Source organism: Carassius auratus, chromosome 7 (assembly GCF_003368295.1).
Source record: "Carassius auratus strain Wakin chromosome 7, ASM336829v1, whole genome shotgun sequence".
NCBI classification, from domain to species: Eukaryota; Metazoa; Chordata; class Actinopteri; order Cypriniformes; family Cyprinidae; genus Carassius; species Carassius auratus.
The window spans coordinates 18122631-18139106 of record NC_039249.1 but is presented as its reverse complement, the minus strand read 5'-3'; the positions used below and the strand labels follow the sequence as shown (position 1 = coordinate 18139106).

General features: G+C 38.2%; 1 protein-coding gene across 1 annotated transcript; it reads left to right on the top strand.

Annotated features, from left to right (window-relative positions):
* The first annotated feature begins 1833 nt into the window (after nucleotides 1-1833).
* Nucleotides 1834-7718, top strand: insig1 (insulin induced gene 1). The gene is made up of 6 exons (XM_026267788.1): nucleotides 1834-2059; nucleotides 2201-2540; nucleotides 3120-3244; nucleotides 3740-3906; nucleotides 4141-4240; nucleotides 6043-7718. Exons 2-6 carry the CDS (start codon nucleotides 2207-2209, stop codon nucleotides 6070-6072), a joined length of 756 nt encoding a protein of 251 aa, XP_026123573.1. The 5' UTR covers nucleotides 1834-2059; nucleotides 2201-2206; the 3' UTR covers nucleotides 6073-7718.
* The last annotated feature ends 8758 nt before the right edge of the window (nucleotides 7719-16476 follow it).

Here is a 16476-nt window from a genome sequence, read left to right as displayed (position 1 = left end):
GGTACATCTGACCCATACAGATTTAGAAAAGACCTTAAAACAGCAGTTCTTAGGTTTGTAGGTCATAATTTACACAAAGAAAAAAACCAAAGACCTTCAAGTGTGAGCCACCTTAAGTCAATAAATGTTCCTATTCAAATGAAATTTGTGAACTAGCATTCAAGCAAAAATATAGTTCTAATTCTATTAATTTTCTATTAATTATTTAATCATTTTAAACAATGTAATGAGCTTTTTGAGAACACTGAATCATGTCCTTTGTGCATTTAAAACAAATGAAATGACTAATTGTCTTATTTTTACAAAGTCAGTATGTCAGTTATTGCTCTTCAGTTGTGTTTGCCTGAGGATTTGAAAGAAAGTGTCCAGTGTCCACACTTAGAAGAACAATATGAACGTGAAAGATGATTCACTTCTAAACAGCTCAGGGCATTCACATTCCAAAGCTTTGAGTTTTGGTACTTTCACCCAGATAACGTTAACTTCGCTCACAATGGATTTCAGTTAATCTCCCAGCTCAACAATATAACTGTTTATTTTCCACTCCTGAGCATTACGAATGGATATATGATTATGTTTGCTTTGTCATAAATTTGTTTAAATATGAGCCAACCCAAGGAGCACCGCTTCCCCAGTCGACTCTCGGTTCCTCCCAAGGTTTTTTTAAGATCTTTCAGTTTTTCAACAGCTTTGGCACTGTTTTTTGTAAAGCTGCTTTGGACCCATAGGCACTGAAAACCACAAAACAAATAAATCAAACTGAATTTAAAATTTAATGGGATCCTGTGGCAATTTGGCGCTAAATTGCTCAATAAAAGTATCTTTAGCACCTGCAGTTATAGCATCTGAAATATGTTTTTGGGTGAAGGACAGACAGGCTACTGTTTGCACTTGGTTTACAGGGCAGACACAAGCTAAATGTTTTCAACACATCAGTTACCTATACAGCATGTTGTTTTTGTACCAGCATATCTATACAATCACATGTCCTCGCATGAATGATAAACCATATTTAGTATGTAGCCTAGTTGTTGACAGTCATTCTCAACAAAGGGCAAACATCTGACCCATCTATCTGGTGAGAAGTGGTTCCACTCAGGTGAGAGTTTGAACTCTGCTCTGTTTTGACTCAATAAATGTACTATGAGTACACAAGCTTATTTACTACAGGGGAACAGCCCACTGAGCATCACGACCCGATTGCCTCCTTCAGCATTGGACACCGTCCAACACATACATCACGTACTGCACGCTGGCACTTATACGAAAACCTACAGGGCCTGTTCATTCCCAAACAATATAGTGTTCAGATTTACATACTGCTGTCTTGTCAGACAACTACAAAATATTACAACTTAGTGTCCCCATCACTGAGCTTTGTTTTAGTGCAAACAGGTGACTGTTGCATCAAATTAAACGAGAATCTCTAATCAGTGCAGTAATGTTGTGTGAAAGGTATTTGGCAAAGCAACGTCATTAAACCTTATCCAGAAGTTTAAAACTTTGCTTGACTCTTTGTCATCACGTCAGTCCACACACACACACACACACGTCTATGATTTATGGGGACTTTCAATATACTTCTATTACTTTCATCCTGTTTATACTGACGATATTTTATATCCCCTAACCCTAAACCTACACTTTTTAAGATAAACATAATGTAATTTTTTTATGTCTAAAATTTCAGGTTTCACCATACTTGTGGGGATATTTGGTCACACACACACATCCATGCCAACGAACAGCTGACGGCAAGTGAACATCAACAAACGCGTGTCCTGAGAGGGAGGTGGCGTGCGCTCGCGTCATATGGCCCGCCGCTCTCTGATTGGCCAGCGCGACTCACCAGACATGACCGCGCTTGTTTTCTGCAGAGGAAGCGCGCGAGTAGCACTATTGTACTGTGCATTGAAAGAGACAGCCGCGTTTCACGAAGAGATGATGTGACCAAACAACACATCCTAAACCAGCTTCTGTCAGATTAGCGTTTCGCAATATAGCTTTGAAAAGCACCGACGCACTGCCGTTCAGACGTGGACACTGCCTAAAGATCAAGGTGGGTTCCCATAGCCGACACTTCCACTGAGAGCAGTCTGCTTTATAGGGCTAGAAGTATTTGTAGCACAATAGCTTGACTCTGTGCATGATTATTTTAAACGTTTTTCCACATTAATCATTAAGTTTTCGGTTCTCGCAGTGCCAAATGCCAAGACTAGAGGAGCACTGCTGGACCTGCTCCTGTTCATCGACTGTGAAGACTCAGGATCTGTCGAGCGCCCGCTGGATTGTTTGTAAATCGGGAGAGATGATGTCCATCATAACCTCAGTCCTGGGACACGCGTATGGCTCTCTGCACAGCCTCAAGTCCGCTAATTTAATACGACGGGGGCTCGTGTTGTTTATAGTAGGAGTAGTTCTCGCCTTGGTGCTGAACTTACTCCAGATCCAGAGAAACGTTACATTGTTTCCAGAGGAAGTGCTAGACACGCTGTTTTCGTCGGCCTGGTGGATCCCCCTCTGCTGTGGGACAGCTGCTGGTGAGTCACTGTTGTGTTTGTATTGATGGGACAAAAACCTTCTGCGTGCCGCGGGCATTTTGTTATCGTATGTGCATTACGTAAGAGTCCTCATGATGATTTGGGGGCAGTTTTGTTGACATTGGGCTCCGTCGTTATCGGTTAGCGCTGCCCTGGAAACAGCCGGGCATTCGGGGTCAGTCTTTGGGGTGCTGCTCTTCCATTGGCTGCGCTTAGAACGGGTGAGCTGCGAGGAGGCACGCCATTGGCTGGAAGACAGAACATGCCACTTAGAAGCAAAGAGAAACACGGAAGTCGTGTGCAGCAGAAATAAATAAATAATTCGGACACACACAGCTCCTCCCCCTGCATTCCTCACAGTCCACATAGTGAGCACATACCAGGCTACATTTTTTATTGAAGAAAATGGCTTTTGAGAACATTAACTCTTCGTTACTAGTTAATGACTAACACAAAAGTTGTCTACTTGTGTTCTAAAAAGTAATCAAACAAACAATACAAATTAGACTCTACATCAAATGTGTTTTGTTTTTGAGGAGTTACTGTTGTTTAAAGCACTTATGTTTTCTCTTTCCTCAGCTGTGGTTGGTCTCTTGTACCCCTGCTTGGACCATCATCTTGGAGAACCACACAAGTTTAAGCGGGAGTGGGCCAGTGTGATGCGCTGCATTGCTGTTTTTGTGGGCATCAATCACGCCAGTGCTGTATCCTTACCAGTCACGCTCATGAAACCGTAGCCAGTGTTTACCATGAAAAATATTTCATCTGTTTTGACACAACACAACCTTTCTGAATAGTTGTAACAAACTGTAGGCATCATATGATGATCGAAACTGGAACAGCAAAATGCACATCATTGCTAGGAGATGCTTGATAGATGAAAATAATTCTTAATATTTGTACTAAAAATATAAAAGAAGTCTGTGCCCATTATACAATAGTTTATAGAAATGAAAGACTTTTTCACCAACAAGCATCGACTCCACCAGACTGCATTTTGGTGCAAAAATATGGACTAAAGTCATGTAGTGTACACCAGCCTTTAATCATAAATATATATTATTACTGGAACTACATAGAAACCGAAGTCCTTCAGTTTATAATCACACATGAAGTCTCTAAATGTATTTAACATTTATCTAAGGAAAGTTTTAACTTAGAACTAACTCGTATTTCCCTTAAGTCAAAGTACCTCACAGAAACTGGACTTTGCCAATAATGTGCAGCTTTCACTAACTCTGGCTGCCCTGTCTCTGGGCCTCTGGTGGACGTTTGACCGCTCCAGGAGTGGCTTCGGTCTAGGGCTGACCACTGCTTTTCTAGCCACCCTCATTGCTCAGCTCCTGGTCTACAATGGCATCTACCAGTAAGTTATGACTCACACAAATTGAGACATTGCAGTCGAAAATAGTTTGTCATGCATCATCAATTACCAAGTGACATCTGAGCCACAGTCTCACTTCTGTATTTATATTACATGTTTAGTCATCAGATATGAGATTTAAGTAAATTCTGAATGGGTCACTTTCTGATCGTAGCCTAACAGTTGTTGGAAGTCATAAGCGAGTTGTTTCAGTGCATTTCTTTTAATGTTTCTTAGGTATACGTCTCCAGACTTCTTGTATGTTCGTTCATGGCTGCCTTGTATATTCTTTTCTGGTGGAGTGACCGTTGGAAACATCGGCCGACAGCTAGCTATGGTAAGAAACGTTTCCCCATATTTTCTGCTCACCAAACCCTTTTCCTGTCATTCATTTATTTTAGTAAAGTACCTGTTAGATTACTCCTGTATTGTCTTTAGTTTCCTGGAGTGCTCTGCATTAAGCCAGTCAACACTTTTGTGTTCAGAAACGAAACTAAAATGGGGCACACCTACAGATGCAAATGTGAAACTGAAATATCTTGGAACGGTGTCATCAGCTATTTACAGCACTTTAGTGTAAATGTATAACCAGGCGGCCTAAATATTCTAGGAAACAGATCAGATTTGGAGCCAGATTATTACACGCAACAATCTGAGTGAGTATTCAGACAAGATCAGTTTTCTAAACCACATTAGAGATGTGGCTGTTACCATAAGAGGTCTGCGATTTCATAAACTGATTCAGATGTATTCCAGCTTTTAACGTTAGCAAAAGGCAACACAGTGACAAATTTAGCTTTTGTATTTGTTGAAGGACCACATGTTAGCTAAAAAAATGGTAGACAGCTTGCCCTGTAACTTTTATAGCTGTTATATGTTCGATTTGGAAATATAGGAAATTTATGTGGAAAACTAGGGATCTAGACTATACTTTTGTGCATTTTTACAGCACACCTAAATTTGACTAGAAATAGCTTTTCTATCAAGTGCATTCCTTTTTAGTGATGAGTTTGTTAATGGTTTCCAGTGCTGGGCTGAAACGTCATGCCTGGACATCTTAATTAGCTGCTGATTGTAGTCTGAGGCATGTTTGTGCCGTCCCCTCCAAGCCTTCTCGGTCAGCTGTGGCTCTTTGTTTTGCTGACATAACCTCGTTCTTTATCAATAAGGGCGTGAAAGCAGATTACGCTCCTTGTTTTTCATGCTAATGGTCAGAGAGATGGTAAACAAAGTGCTTTACTGGCTCCAAGTGGTGCATTGGACATGTTTTTCTCGAGTGCTTTTTGTTTTCGAGTTGGCACCGGATGATGTTGCTTGACCAGCTGGGATTAGTGCTCTGCTAGGATTTTTCTCAACTTTCTTTATGAAGTGGCCAGTTAAGAGATGCAGTGGACTCCCAAACTGGATCTATCTGAATACACTGAATAGAGACAGACCAATGATGTGTCTGTGAATTTCTATTTTGTAATCTAGAGATGGCTATATCTTCTAAGTATAGCTCTAGAGTTAAGATTGTGCAGTAGTAACTAACACTATTCAAACAATGGCAAAGAGAGTATTATAATTACCATTTAAACAGTTTGCACTATACACTGGTTGGCTTTGGATGATTAAATGTTCTCTTTGAGATTGCTCTTTTTGGAGACTGTCCAGCTGCCCATGGGTGAGAGAGTGTTGGCCTATGAAGGGCTATCATATTTTACAGGGCGCCACATCCACACTAGCCTTGTATAATTTGTGCATATACAAGACTCGTCATATATAGTGCATACTAATTATAGCCACAATGTTGCGGGGCCTAGTGGGCTTTAACAGGAGCAGATTCAGCTTTGTGACAAAACGAGTTTTGAGTTGCTCAAAGCACCTTATTGAATGCACACCTGTGGTGCTGGCACATATTCAGGTAGTTAGAAAGGAAGACGAGTGCTCTGACTTCCAATACTTAGTGCATATTAATATTTATTTTTAGGTATTTTGCACAGTGGTACAGTAAATGCATGTTCCTTTATTCTGGGTAATCGGGGGGTGAACGCAAATCAAGTTTCCTTTTTTTTTTTTTTTTTTTTTTTTTCTGTTTGGTTATGCAAGATGTGCAAACACTGCATTTTCTTTACTAACAGACAATCTGTTTCTCCACAGGGCTCAACTGAGAAGCCTCATAATGACTAAGCGGGTGTCCGAGGTCATGAAGTGAGCTTCAAAGAGTGCCAAAACTGAGGGCCTTCAAACTGAGACTCAATATTGGGTGTTCCTGTTTCTGTCAAAGCATAACTTTTGCTGTTAATTATACTCCTCTTTATAATGATGCAAGAAATCAAAGAGCAGGTTGGTCTGAATTGGCCCGGTGTGCCATGAACAGCCAAAAGAATCCCCCTGGCATTCATTACTACCATCAGTGTGTCGGCGTTACAGCTCCTTGCAGTAGTGTTACTGGTAACGGCAGTCTCCTTATTACCTTGCTGCTGGAGTGCCGCTATTGGACTGTACGAAATCATAACTAGCTTCACTTTCACTGAAGGTGAAAGTGTGAAAAGTAGTGGTGAAACTTTGTGTATACGAGTGTTTGTGTGTGTGCTGGTCCCTGTGGATAAGGCCAGGGGAAAAAATGGTGGTGTGCACACAAGAACCGAAAGAGTAATCAAAGGGAAAATATTAAGACCGTGCAAAATACCTAAACTATCCAAAGAGGTCTGTGTACTGTCTATATAGGATTTGTTGTAGTTTTATTAGAAAAAAAGAAAAAGTCTCTCATAAAGACTGACCACCTTGAGTGTTATGTTGAGTACCAGAGAGAGGTTTGATTTGCCAATCACATTTGTGCCGACTGGTTAGTGTAGTATATTGACTGAATTGATTGTGTTTTTATCATACTTAGTTGCTTACGCAGACCAAAAGTAAAACTAGAAACACTGGTTTTCAAGAAATGAAGTGGCACCAAGAATCATACGTAAGTTAAAACATCAAGGCTTCATTTGTATTAATGTAAACTCACAAAAATGGTGTAAAGAAGTCCATTTAAAGGTTTCTAAATGAAAAGGTTGTAAACTTGGGATAACTAAACGTCCAGAAGACATTTTTACTGTGGCCTCAAGGGTTTGCAATCTGTGATTGCCTTTGTATTATAGAATTAAGTGCTTTTGTCACTTCCTCTCCAGTACAGAGTACTCTCTCTGTACTTTATTCATTATGTATTGCTTATCACCTGTAGCTGATTCTGTTTGTAATATAAGAGGAATCAATGGGCTAGTGGGGTTTGGGGGTCTTAGCAAATGAAGTGCAATCAGTTTCTGTGAGTCTGGTATTCTTTCATATTTATTACTTTATAATGTTAAGGTACTCCAGACGACTCATATGCAGTATAGCAACATGCCAGCAATAAACACATTGTTTATACATGTATGTGGAGATGTAATATGACAGCAGACGCTTTTTTTTTTAAAGAAGTCACACAATATAATATTGCAGATGATACCAATGATCATATTCACTGGGAGAAAAAAAAAAACACCATGTTCTGTGTCTTTACTAGCAGTAGTAAATTGGAAAAATAGTTTTAAGAAAATGCTGTGTTGTATTTTGGCAATGTCTGAAGAAGAACATGAGGGAATGTTTTAAAACGTTGCTCTCAGGAGTAAGAGGCTCTTTCTGAACCTCTGTGCTTCAGGGAAGGAGAAACTGAATGAAAGCTTTATTTTGAGGGGAGTGAGATATGTGATAATGTGTTTCTAAGAGGGAGTGTACCCTGTGTGTCTTTACCACTTCATTTATACTGTTTTAGGTTCAATGAATGAAATTCAATAAAATCGTGTGTTGTACAATGGTCTTTTGAGTTATTCATTCACTCTTGACATTTGTGGGCCAGGCATAAAAAATGCATGCGTTTTATTCAATAATACCAAGACTAATTTTTAATGTTTCTTCATAGGGTTTATTCTTATTGTGGTTACATTGAGGTTTTAAAGCAGATGGGATCAAACAACAGGAAGAAGGAGTTTGTGACATTAATTAATATAATGTTCAATACATTTTATATGTGAAACATTATTGATATCTTGTTGCTTTTGGCTAATCTTACTTACATTTGTAATACCTTTGTACAAGTTAAGAATCTTTGTACAGTAAAATGTTGTTTACAGTTATATACATTTAGTGCGTACACAAATAAAAAAACTGATTTTAATTTGTGATGTCAGACATCAAACTCCTCAGAATCCAAATAAATCCTTCTCCCTTTTCTGTCTCTCTGACCTCATTCTCTTCCTCTCGGACGTCTATGAGGAAGGAGTCATCAGAGACAATTCATCCTATCCCCTCACCTATATAAGCCATTAGGATTGACCATACATTTAAAAATGTGTGAAAGCACATACATGATAATCTCTCACCCATCTTTTAATTTATATTTCCAGAATGTATATTCTTACAAAGAAACATACATATTTAAACATATTCCCTGTTACTGTTTAACCTACTACATTGTCTTGCCTTCAAAGTCAAGAGCAAACGTGAACTGTTCAAATGAATGTTTAAAGAACGAACCCTAGCTGGTGCAATGCCACTTGTTGGCAAAGGGGCCTGAACTTGAGATAACAGTGTTAGCATCTTTCAGAGGTTTTTTTTTTTTTTTGGGGGGCAAAAAGCATTTGGTTAAAGTAAACTGATTTAAGCTACTACTATGACTTTTTTAATGATGAAAAATGCATATTTATTTAATCTAAATACATATAGAAGTGTATAGGATGAAATACATACATCCCATCTTCTCTACCCTTTTAAACACTTATTATTCCCGCTAGCATATAAAAAAATACTTGAAATACAGCCTGACATTGTCCAATACAATCAGTAGAATGTTCCTCTTGTGTGTTTGGAGTGAGGAACAGAATGTGTGAATTCATATACCAACAGTAAATTAAGTTGACCAATAAAAGCGAAGAAAAAAGAATTAAGCTGTGTGTTGCACGTACATGAAATGTATTATAGCTATACTGGCTAATTTTGACGCTTCAAAGAACACTTTCATAAATTTGGTTCCAATTTACATCAGCAGATGGCAGTATTGTACATTTTTCAACAGTACCACGTTAGATTGAAGAGGGACCCCTCATGGTCGCATGAACCCTGCCTGCTCCTAGTCAGACTTCAACAGTGACAAGCATGGCATTGTGGATGTCCCTTCACATCTGATACAAAAGCCAGATGTTGGCAAAGGACAAATGAAAATGAGGGAAATCTAAAAATAAACCAGCTTTTTAGCAACGTTGAAAGTACATTTCAGCATTTCTGGTGGTTACTGAACACAAAATCAACAACACTTGTTGAATAAAGACATAAAAGCATAAAGAATGTGTGAAGTTGCATCAGAATTGCACTCAACAGCACTGGATTTCTGGTGGTGAAAGTGTTGTGTGGGCTGAGATTTGAACCTTGCTCGATACATTAAAAATAAATGTTTCTACTATACTTTATTTTGCCCTTGAGCATGACACTTAACCTCGGGTTGCTCTGGAAGTCGGTCCCTAAAAAAATCTGCAAGTTCTTTTCAGTAAAAGTTTACATCAGCTATTCTGTAGGGCAAGAGAAAGGTACAAGCCAAAGATAAAGAACAACAAAATAAATGTTTGTGCGTGTTGGTGGATTTTCCATGTGTTTGTATGGAGATGACTTGCAGAGGCTTTAACAGGCGTTGAGGATTTAGATTGCTCTTTGGCCCTGGGTAAGGCCCCCCACCCACCCCACCGCTCCTCTAATGGAAGATGATTCAGTCGAACGGACGAGAAGACAGAATCGCAATTACCCAGACTTATTGAACTCACCCCTGACATTTCTTTGGCTTCTCACTGAACTAGCACAGGAGTACCAGAGGACAGGGAAGTAGAGGAGAGATGAAGGGGAGTGGGGGGATACAGAGAGAGAGAGAGAGAAGACAGAATATGTTAATGACAAAAGAGACCGAGACACTTAGAAAATATATTAGATTACACAGAGTACACAAGCCTTCTTAAAGGTCTTGCACCTGAAAAGATATAATGCAGCCATATAGAAACATGCACAATTAGACAAAAAAAAAGAAAGAATAAAAACAGAGACAAAATGAATCGCCGCCTTTTTCAACCAACAAAATTATCTTAAATTGGACCGCCAGGCTGTGAAATAATTTCTGCCTCAGTCAACACTGTCACTGATTCTGGGGATTGACGTGTGCATGTTAAACCACAATGGCAATCTCTCTCCATTCTCTCGTTCGGTATCTCTCGCTCATTGTCTCATCACCGTCTCACTCAATCTTTGAGGGTAGCAAGATAATGAATTGAAGAATTAGACCTAATGGGACACAGACCAGCGACGGTGTTACAGGAGGGTGCAAAAAAAAAAAAAAAACAGAGCACCATTTCAGTCCAAATTGCCCGCGATGCCATTCAAATGCCAGTCTGGCATTTAAACATGTCTCACCCCTCACAACTGACCAGGACTTCCATTCGCCTCAGTCAGTCTGATTCAGCCCTGCTTGTTCTAATTGGTTTATGGATTCCATGGTCGATCACAAGACAAGAGCTCTTACAGCAAAGATAGGTGGTGGCAAAGTGCTTTTCGGTAAGGAGGGTCAAGGTCACAGGATTCAACAAGGATTCTGTTATTACAATAATCAACAAGGGTGTAGCTGTGATTATAACAGCATAACAAATATATATTTCTACAATTGATCTAATTTAGGATTCATATCCTAGTTTAACAAATATTAAAGGGGTCTCAAAAATTCTAAATATACTAGTTGTGATATGCAGGTGAATGAAGGGAAGGAGACAATATAGAGATTAGATCAGTCATTTATTACCATGGTACTTTATATCAACAGTGTCATATAATGAAGATTACAACTGATATTCTTTAGGCATTGTACAAAAGAAAATCAAACGCACTTCTCTCTTGTGTGCAGCGGAATGAATTTCACAGTTCTGCGATGGCTGCAGTCAGAAAAGTAAATATCAGGTGATGACACGTGAAGCGTCTGATCCGCACAAATCCTTTACAGTGCAAATGAAATACACATGGCATTACGGTCTGGGATTACCAGTCTGCTGACTGCCGTTAGGCCTGCCACTATTACAACCTAATCAAGCACATGAACACACACTCTAATGGTAGGCCAGTGCCGCAAAGCCTGTTGTCCGGGGATTTTTTTTTTTTTTTACTATATGTCTAATTAACAATGATACAAATGCAAAAAAACCAAACAAATAAAAAATAGGAGAAGGATCATATCATTTGGGAAAAAATGAAAGGGAACAGATTCCATTCCAACTATACTTCGTGTTTTCAGAAATCTGATTTTATTGCCGTTTTCCTTATTGTTAAGACTGGAGTAATACAACTTATTTGGTTTCTTCAAAGCATTTAATTAATTTTTAATTTTATTAAAAAATCACGTAAAATGACATACATTTAGCTTGAGGTCAGTGACCTTGTTATGGGATTCTGCCATGTCACTTTAAGATAAAGAGTTTTTATACTTAGTCATTTGACCTAAATATTTAGCAGGGACTTTCTTTTAATATGTTTCTGGTCCCAGCCCAGCCCCTCAAATGCTTGTATGTACCTGGGACACATAGAAAATTATGATGTGTACTTCCTCAGCGAGCTTTTAACAGTTCACACTCTACTTTTGTGATTACTACAAAACATGTAACCGACAAAAGCCACATTTATGAAAAGAAAATGAATACATTTAGTAAAACAGATATCATTTTAAAAAGCAGTGCAATTTCAAGATAGAATTATTTCCTTTCTTGTGATTCAAAACTGTAAAACCTAAAAATTTACTTGCAGGGAACAAAGACAATTTCATGTCTAGTGTTTTAATTCCAAAATTACAGGCTAATTAATCTCAATTATTATTATTTTTTTTTAACAGTGCACTAATTATTAATCTTTTTTAACCCTGTTTCTAACTCACCCAAGAATAGATCTTTATACAAATAACCAACCATTAGAAAATAATTTAGTAAGCCTAATTACCCAGTCTTTGCATGTTCACCTTTAATACGAGCAGCAGAAGGAAGGAGAAACAGGAGGACTAGATGGAGCACAATAGTCTTTATTTCTAACCCTTTGGGAGCATAACTTGCTCTCGCCCTCAAGTGCGTTATTGCTTTGAACGTTTATTGAGAGACAGTCACGTTCATTCACACATTATCTTTCATCTGTTAGCTCAGCTGAGTAATCTTAAATATTTAGAAAATTCAATTTACGTATATTAGAAGTCGAATTCAGACATGATGACGAAAACGGTTCCATTTATCTTCCAAACACTGTGCAGAGATTCCTCCTTTGAATTATTTTTTGACAAGTGATGTCAAATTTGTGAAGTCAAAGCATAAAGGCATAGGCAGCTTATGTAGCGGAATATTTTAAACTTGAATGAAGAATACGAAGTGCAAAAAAACAGCGAAGTGGAGATAAATAGATTAGTGTGTGTGAAAGATGGCGAAATAACGCATTCCCCGTCACAAAGCAGGAGAGCAGCTGTGGACGGAGCAGGTTCCGCTCGAGTACAGACGCACAAAAGACCACTCCAACTTTCTCAGAGAGGCACTGGAAGGGACACTAGGGGGAAAAAATACCCTATCCGCTCTGAAAATATCTGAGGTAGACATTTCTTCTGCATTCAAACCTTTAAACGTAATCGCAAGAAACACGCTGGGACCTTTGACCTCATATCAGGTCCATGCCTTACATGATTGACAACCTCGTTTCAGGAAGTCCTCTCATCTCAGCTGTGGTCAAAATAAATATCTTAGGGGTTATGTGGTTAGGTTAAAGGTGGGGCACGCGACACAGCCTCTTCTCTATATATACACTTGCTGAACCTGAAGATATGATTAGTGATGCCACACAAGGAGAAAACCCAAGCCCATTTACAAAAAATAAATAAATAAACCCACTATGAAACCTAGATAGAAATGGCACTTAAATTGTGACTGTAAGTCTATCATATTACGTGTTTTTCCTAACCAGCCATACTTTTTTTATTTGATACTTGCTTGTTAGGCTATATATTAATTCGCCAACCCGTCTGACCTTTTGCTGTTGTGTGCACGCGGGGACTTGACAGACTGAGCTATAGTGTAACGTGCTTATTACGTAATAAACATACTAATTGTTTTACAAAATAAGTGACGCTAACGTGAATCAGCCTAAGCAACAAGTGCACAGTGAGGTGGAAGTGAGAATAGTGTTAAGGGAAGTGATTATTGTGCACATGTCACACGCCACACTTGTCGCGAGGGCCGTAAACAATCACAAGCACGCGGAACAGGTGCCAATGGAATTCAAAGCAGCTAAACTCCCGCGAAGAAACCAGGATCACGCCCTGTGACCCACCCAGGGTGTTCAGACATCGCTACAGGTAACCTATTGAATGCGAGCAAGCGCTGTCTAATGTAACTGATTGTTTCCTATTGTTTTATGTAGGTGTACCCATTTATAAGGCTCCTTCATCTCATGCTAGGGGTTAGAATGAAAGAAAAATTAACCCTATAAGCGTATGGCCATCACGTGGTGTTTATTAGCCACTGTCACAAGTAAGATGTCCCAGCACCTGAAGGGTGCATATACATTTACATTTATTTATATTCAGAGAGGGACCAGCATTAGCCTAACTGTGCATTAAAAAAAGAAAGTCGCTATATTCGCTAAATAATTATTTGAACTTATTTTGCACATAACTTTTTCAACAGAACTAGCACTCTGCGTTTGAAATAATTTGTAAGTAAAACGGGAGAATCATCTTCCAAGCAATCAAAGCTTATTTTAAAAATAAATTCGGGACATTTTAAGTAGCCTATATTTTAATAAATCATATTTTGATTTTTTTTAATTGATTACGTTTATTATAAGATAAATTATTAATATGATAAAACTTCTAATAATCATTTTACCTGTTTAGCAAACTCCCAGGTAAATTTACTAAATGAGCGGAAATCGGAGAATAATTTATTGAAACGGCAAATATAGTTTAATGATCATGTTATTCAAATAGGTTTCTTTCTCTTTTTTTCAAATAAAATGGAAATGAGAACATAAAATGGTAGGCTACTAGATATTATTAACGAATTCTGGACATGTTAAAATGTTAAATTGGAATAGATAGACATAATCTGAACAGAAATTCAGAATTCAGAATAATTAATTGTGTTTTTGTTAGTTTAATCAAACATTCAGTAATGTTTACAAAATTAAGATACGCAGTTAAATTTAAACGAAATATATTCATGTATTAAGTTAAAGGAAGTTGCATATACAATTTTGAAGTCATTAATAGAAAAACGAAAACAATTTAAAAATGTTAATCTCGTACCAGTTCTAACTAAATTACTTCAAAATCAGATTACTTTAGTAGAATATTCATTACAATCATGCTAGCTTCGTTTTAATAAATTGAAGGTAAGAATAAACTGAGCATAACACAAAGTGAATATTTAAATAACATGTGTCCCGACTACAACAACTGACCAACATTTAAATGGCATAAATTTAACCACTTGGAACAAAGACGTTTATGCATGGATGTAGGCTTCATTCATGGATTCCTGTCAGGGTTTAACAAAATACAATACAGACAGACTAATGCATAATATTACTCATACATATTTTTTTACAAAAATAATAAAGCTTATATATATATATATATATATATATATATATATATATATATATATATATATACACACACAAATGTTTTTCAATGAGTCAATCAGTTAATTAATCTAAATGAAGTTTAGGCTTCTTATTCCACATCAAACATGAAGGAAATGTATTTATTATAATTCGTAATAGTTTCCTTTCGTAGAAGTTACTGACAACCGGTCACAAACCAATTTGAGAAAATGCGTTTGATCCGTGATGTTAATGAAATATAATCTGGGCTGACACCTCTGAGAGGCACTCTAAATGCGTGTTTTCACGGAGAGAAAATGCTTGGTATTTGTGAAAGTGAAAATGCACCTGTGGCACTTTCTTGCATTTGGAAAGACAACCGACATTAAACGTTTACAAATATTTTAAACATCATCACAGATTTTTTACGTTAGTTGAGGGGGAAAAGGTCTAACCACGCAAAAACGTTTCGTCTCTCCGATTCACTGAAATCTAAGAAGTGGGATGACTGGAGAGAAACAAGGCTAAAGCTTTGACTGTCAATGAAGCCATTTTCTCCAAAAAGGGTCTCAAGATGGGAGCAGCATTCAATTAACTTGATCCCATCTAAAGAGCCTTAATTAGGTTTGTGGAGGACGCCACATGCACGGTGGGTCAGGGACAGCGAGACTGTGTCGACTGAAAGGAGACTTATTTACGCCAGGACGATCAGACGCTTTAGAATTAAAGGCATTAAAACCTATCAACTCTATCCTCCCGGCGTTTTCAAAGTGTCCACTCTGCTAGGATCCGGACCCCGACAGTTCCCTGGCTTTGATGGAGGAATCTGGATTTAAAACAAGAAGCATCAGTCATGCATTTAGACCAATACCCACAGAGGTATTGGTTGCACTTTTTTTGGTATTGGACCAAATATTCAGCGGTGGATTGCAGACATAAGTCGCGTTTCTCAGGTATGGATTCCTTCCAATCGTAACATTTAAAGAGCTTTACAAAAAAAGATATATGTTTGTAGCATCGAAAGTAACTGTCATCGTGTCATTGCAGATCCGAAGTGGTGGTTGGCTGGGTTGGATCCTGCCCTGCATGGTGTCAGGACTCATATCGCTGGTGTGCTTTGACTGACCGTGTTAGGATGAGTGTTTGTGATTTTCTGAGAGCAAGACAGTGTGTGTGTGTGTGTGTGTGTGTGTGTGTGTGAGAGAGAGAGAGAGAGAGAGAGAGAGAGAGAGAGAGAGAAAGCGAAAGAGAGAGAGTTGAGGTGGGTGTGTTATCCTTTGTATCAGGCTGCAAGCTCCATGATCACCAAGGCGCGCGCACACACACACACACACACACACCATCGCGTCCATTCACAAATCGAGTCAGCGCGTCAGCACCTATTGTAGTGACTGAGCCAGTGGCATATACTGTGTGTTGGGAGCACAAGAGAGTCCAAAGACAACACACAGTGGGTCAAACACTAAGCACTTCCAGTCTAAACTGGTACAAAACATTGATTTAAATAAAAAAAATCCGCCCTATACGCTGACTATCACATATTGATAGGCCTAGGAGGCTCTTAGCTTTATACTGGACACTTTGCAAGAGCAAACGGCACATCACCTTCACACCTTTGCTGTGGGACAATAGTTTGAGCTATTTTTGTATTTTTATTTAATAATTATAATTTATATATTTTTTAAGTAGCCTAAGCATATTGACAAGTGTGTCTGTTTGGATATTGCAATTAAAAATAATAATAATAAATAATAGTAAATAAAGAATAATAAAAATTATTCTGAGTTATTTCGTTATTTCCTCTGAATCCGTGCTTGTGTTTACACATTTATGCTTGGAAAACACGTTTGCTTTCCAAGTGTGATTAGTGTTTGCATATTCCTTCTTACAAACAAGAAAATGCTACATAGACTATTC

Bases quoted from the DNA above. Each gene is read 5' to 3' on its own strand.
- insig1 (XM_026267788.1), top strand. From the start codon at position 2,207: ATGCCAAGACTAGAGGAGCACTGCTGGACCTGCTCCTGTTCATCGACT. The intron at 3,907-4,140 runs GTAAGTTATGAC...AATGTTTCTTAG, and splicing joins GTCTACAATGGCATCTACCA to GTATACGTCTCCAGACTTCT. The intron at 4,241-6,042 runs GTAAGAAACGTT...GTTTCTCCACAG, and splicing joins TCGGCCGACAGCTAGCTATG to GGCTCAACTGAGAAGCCTCA.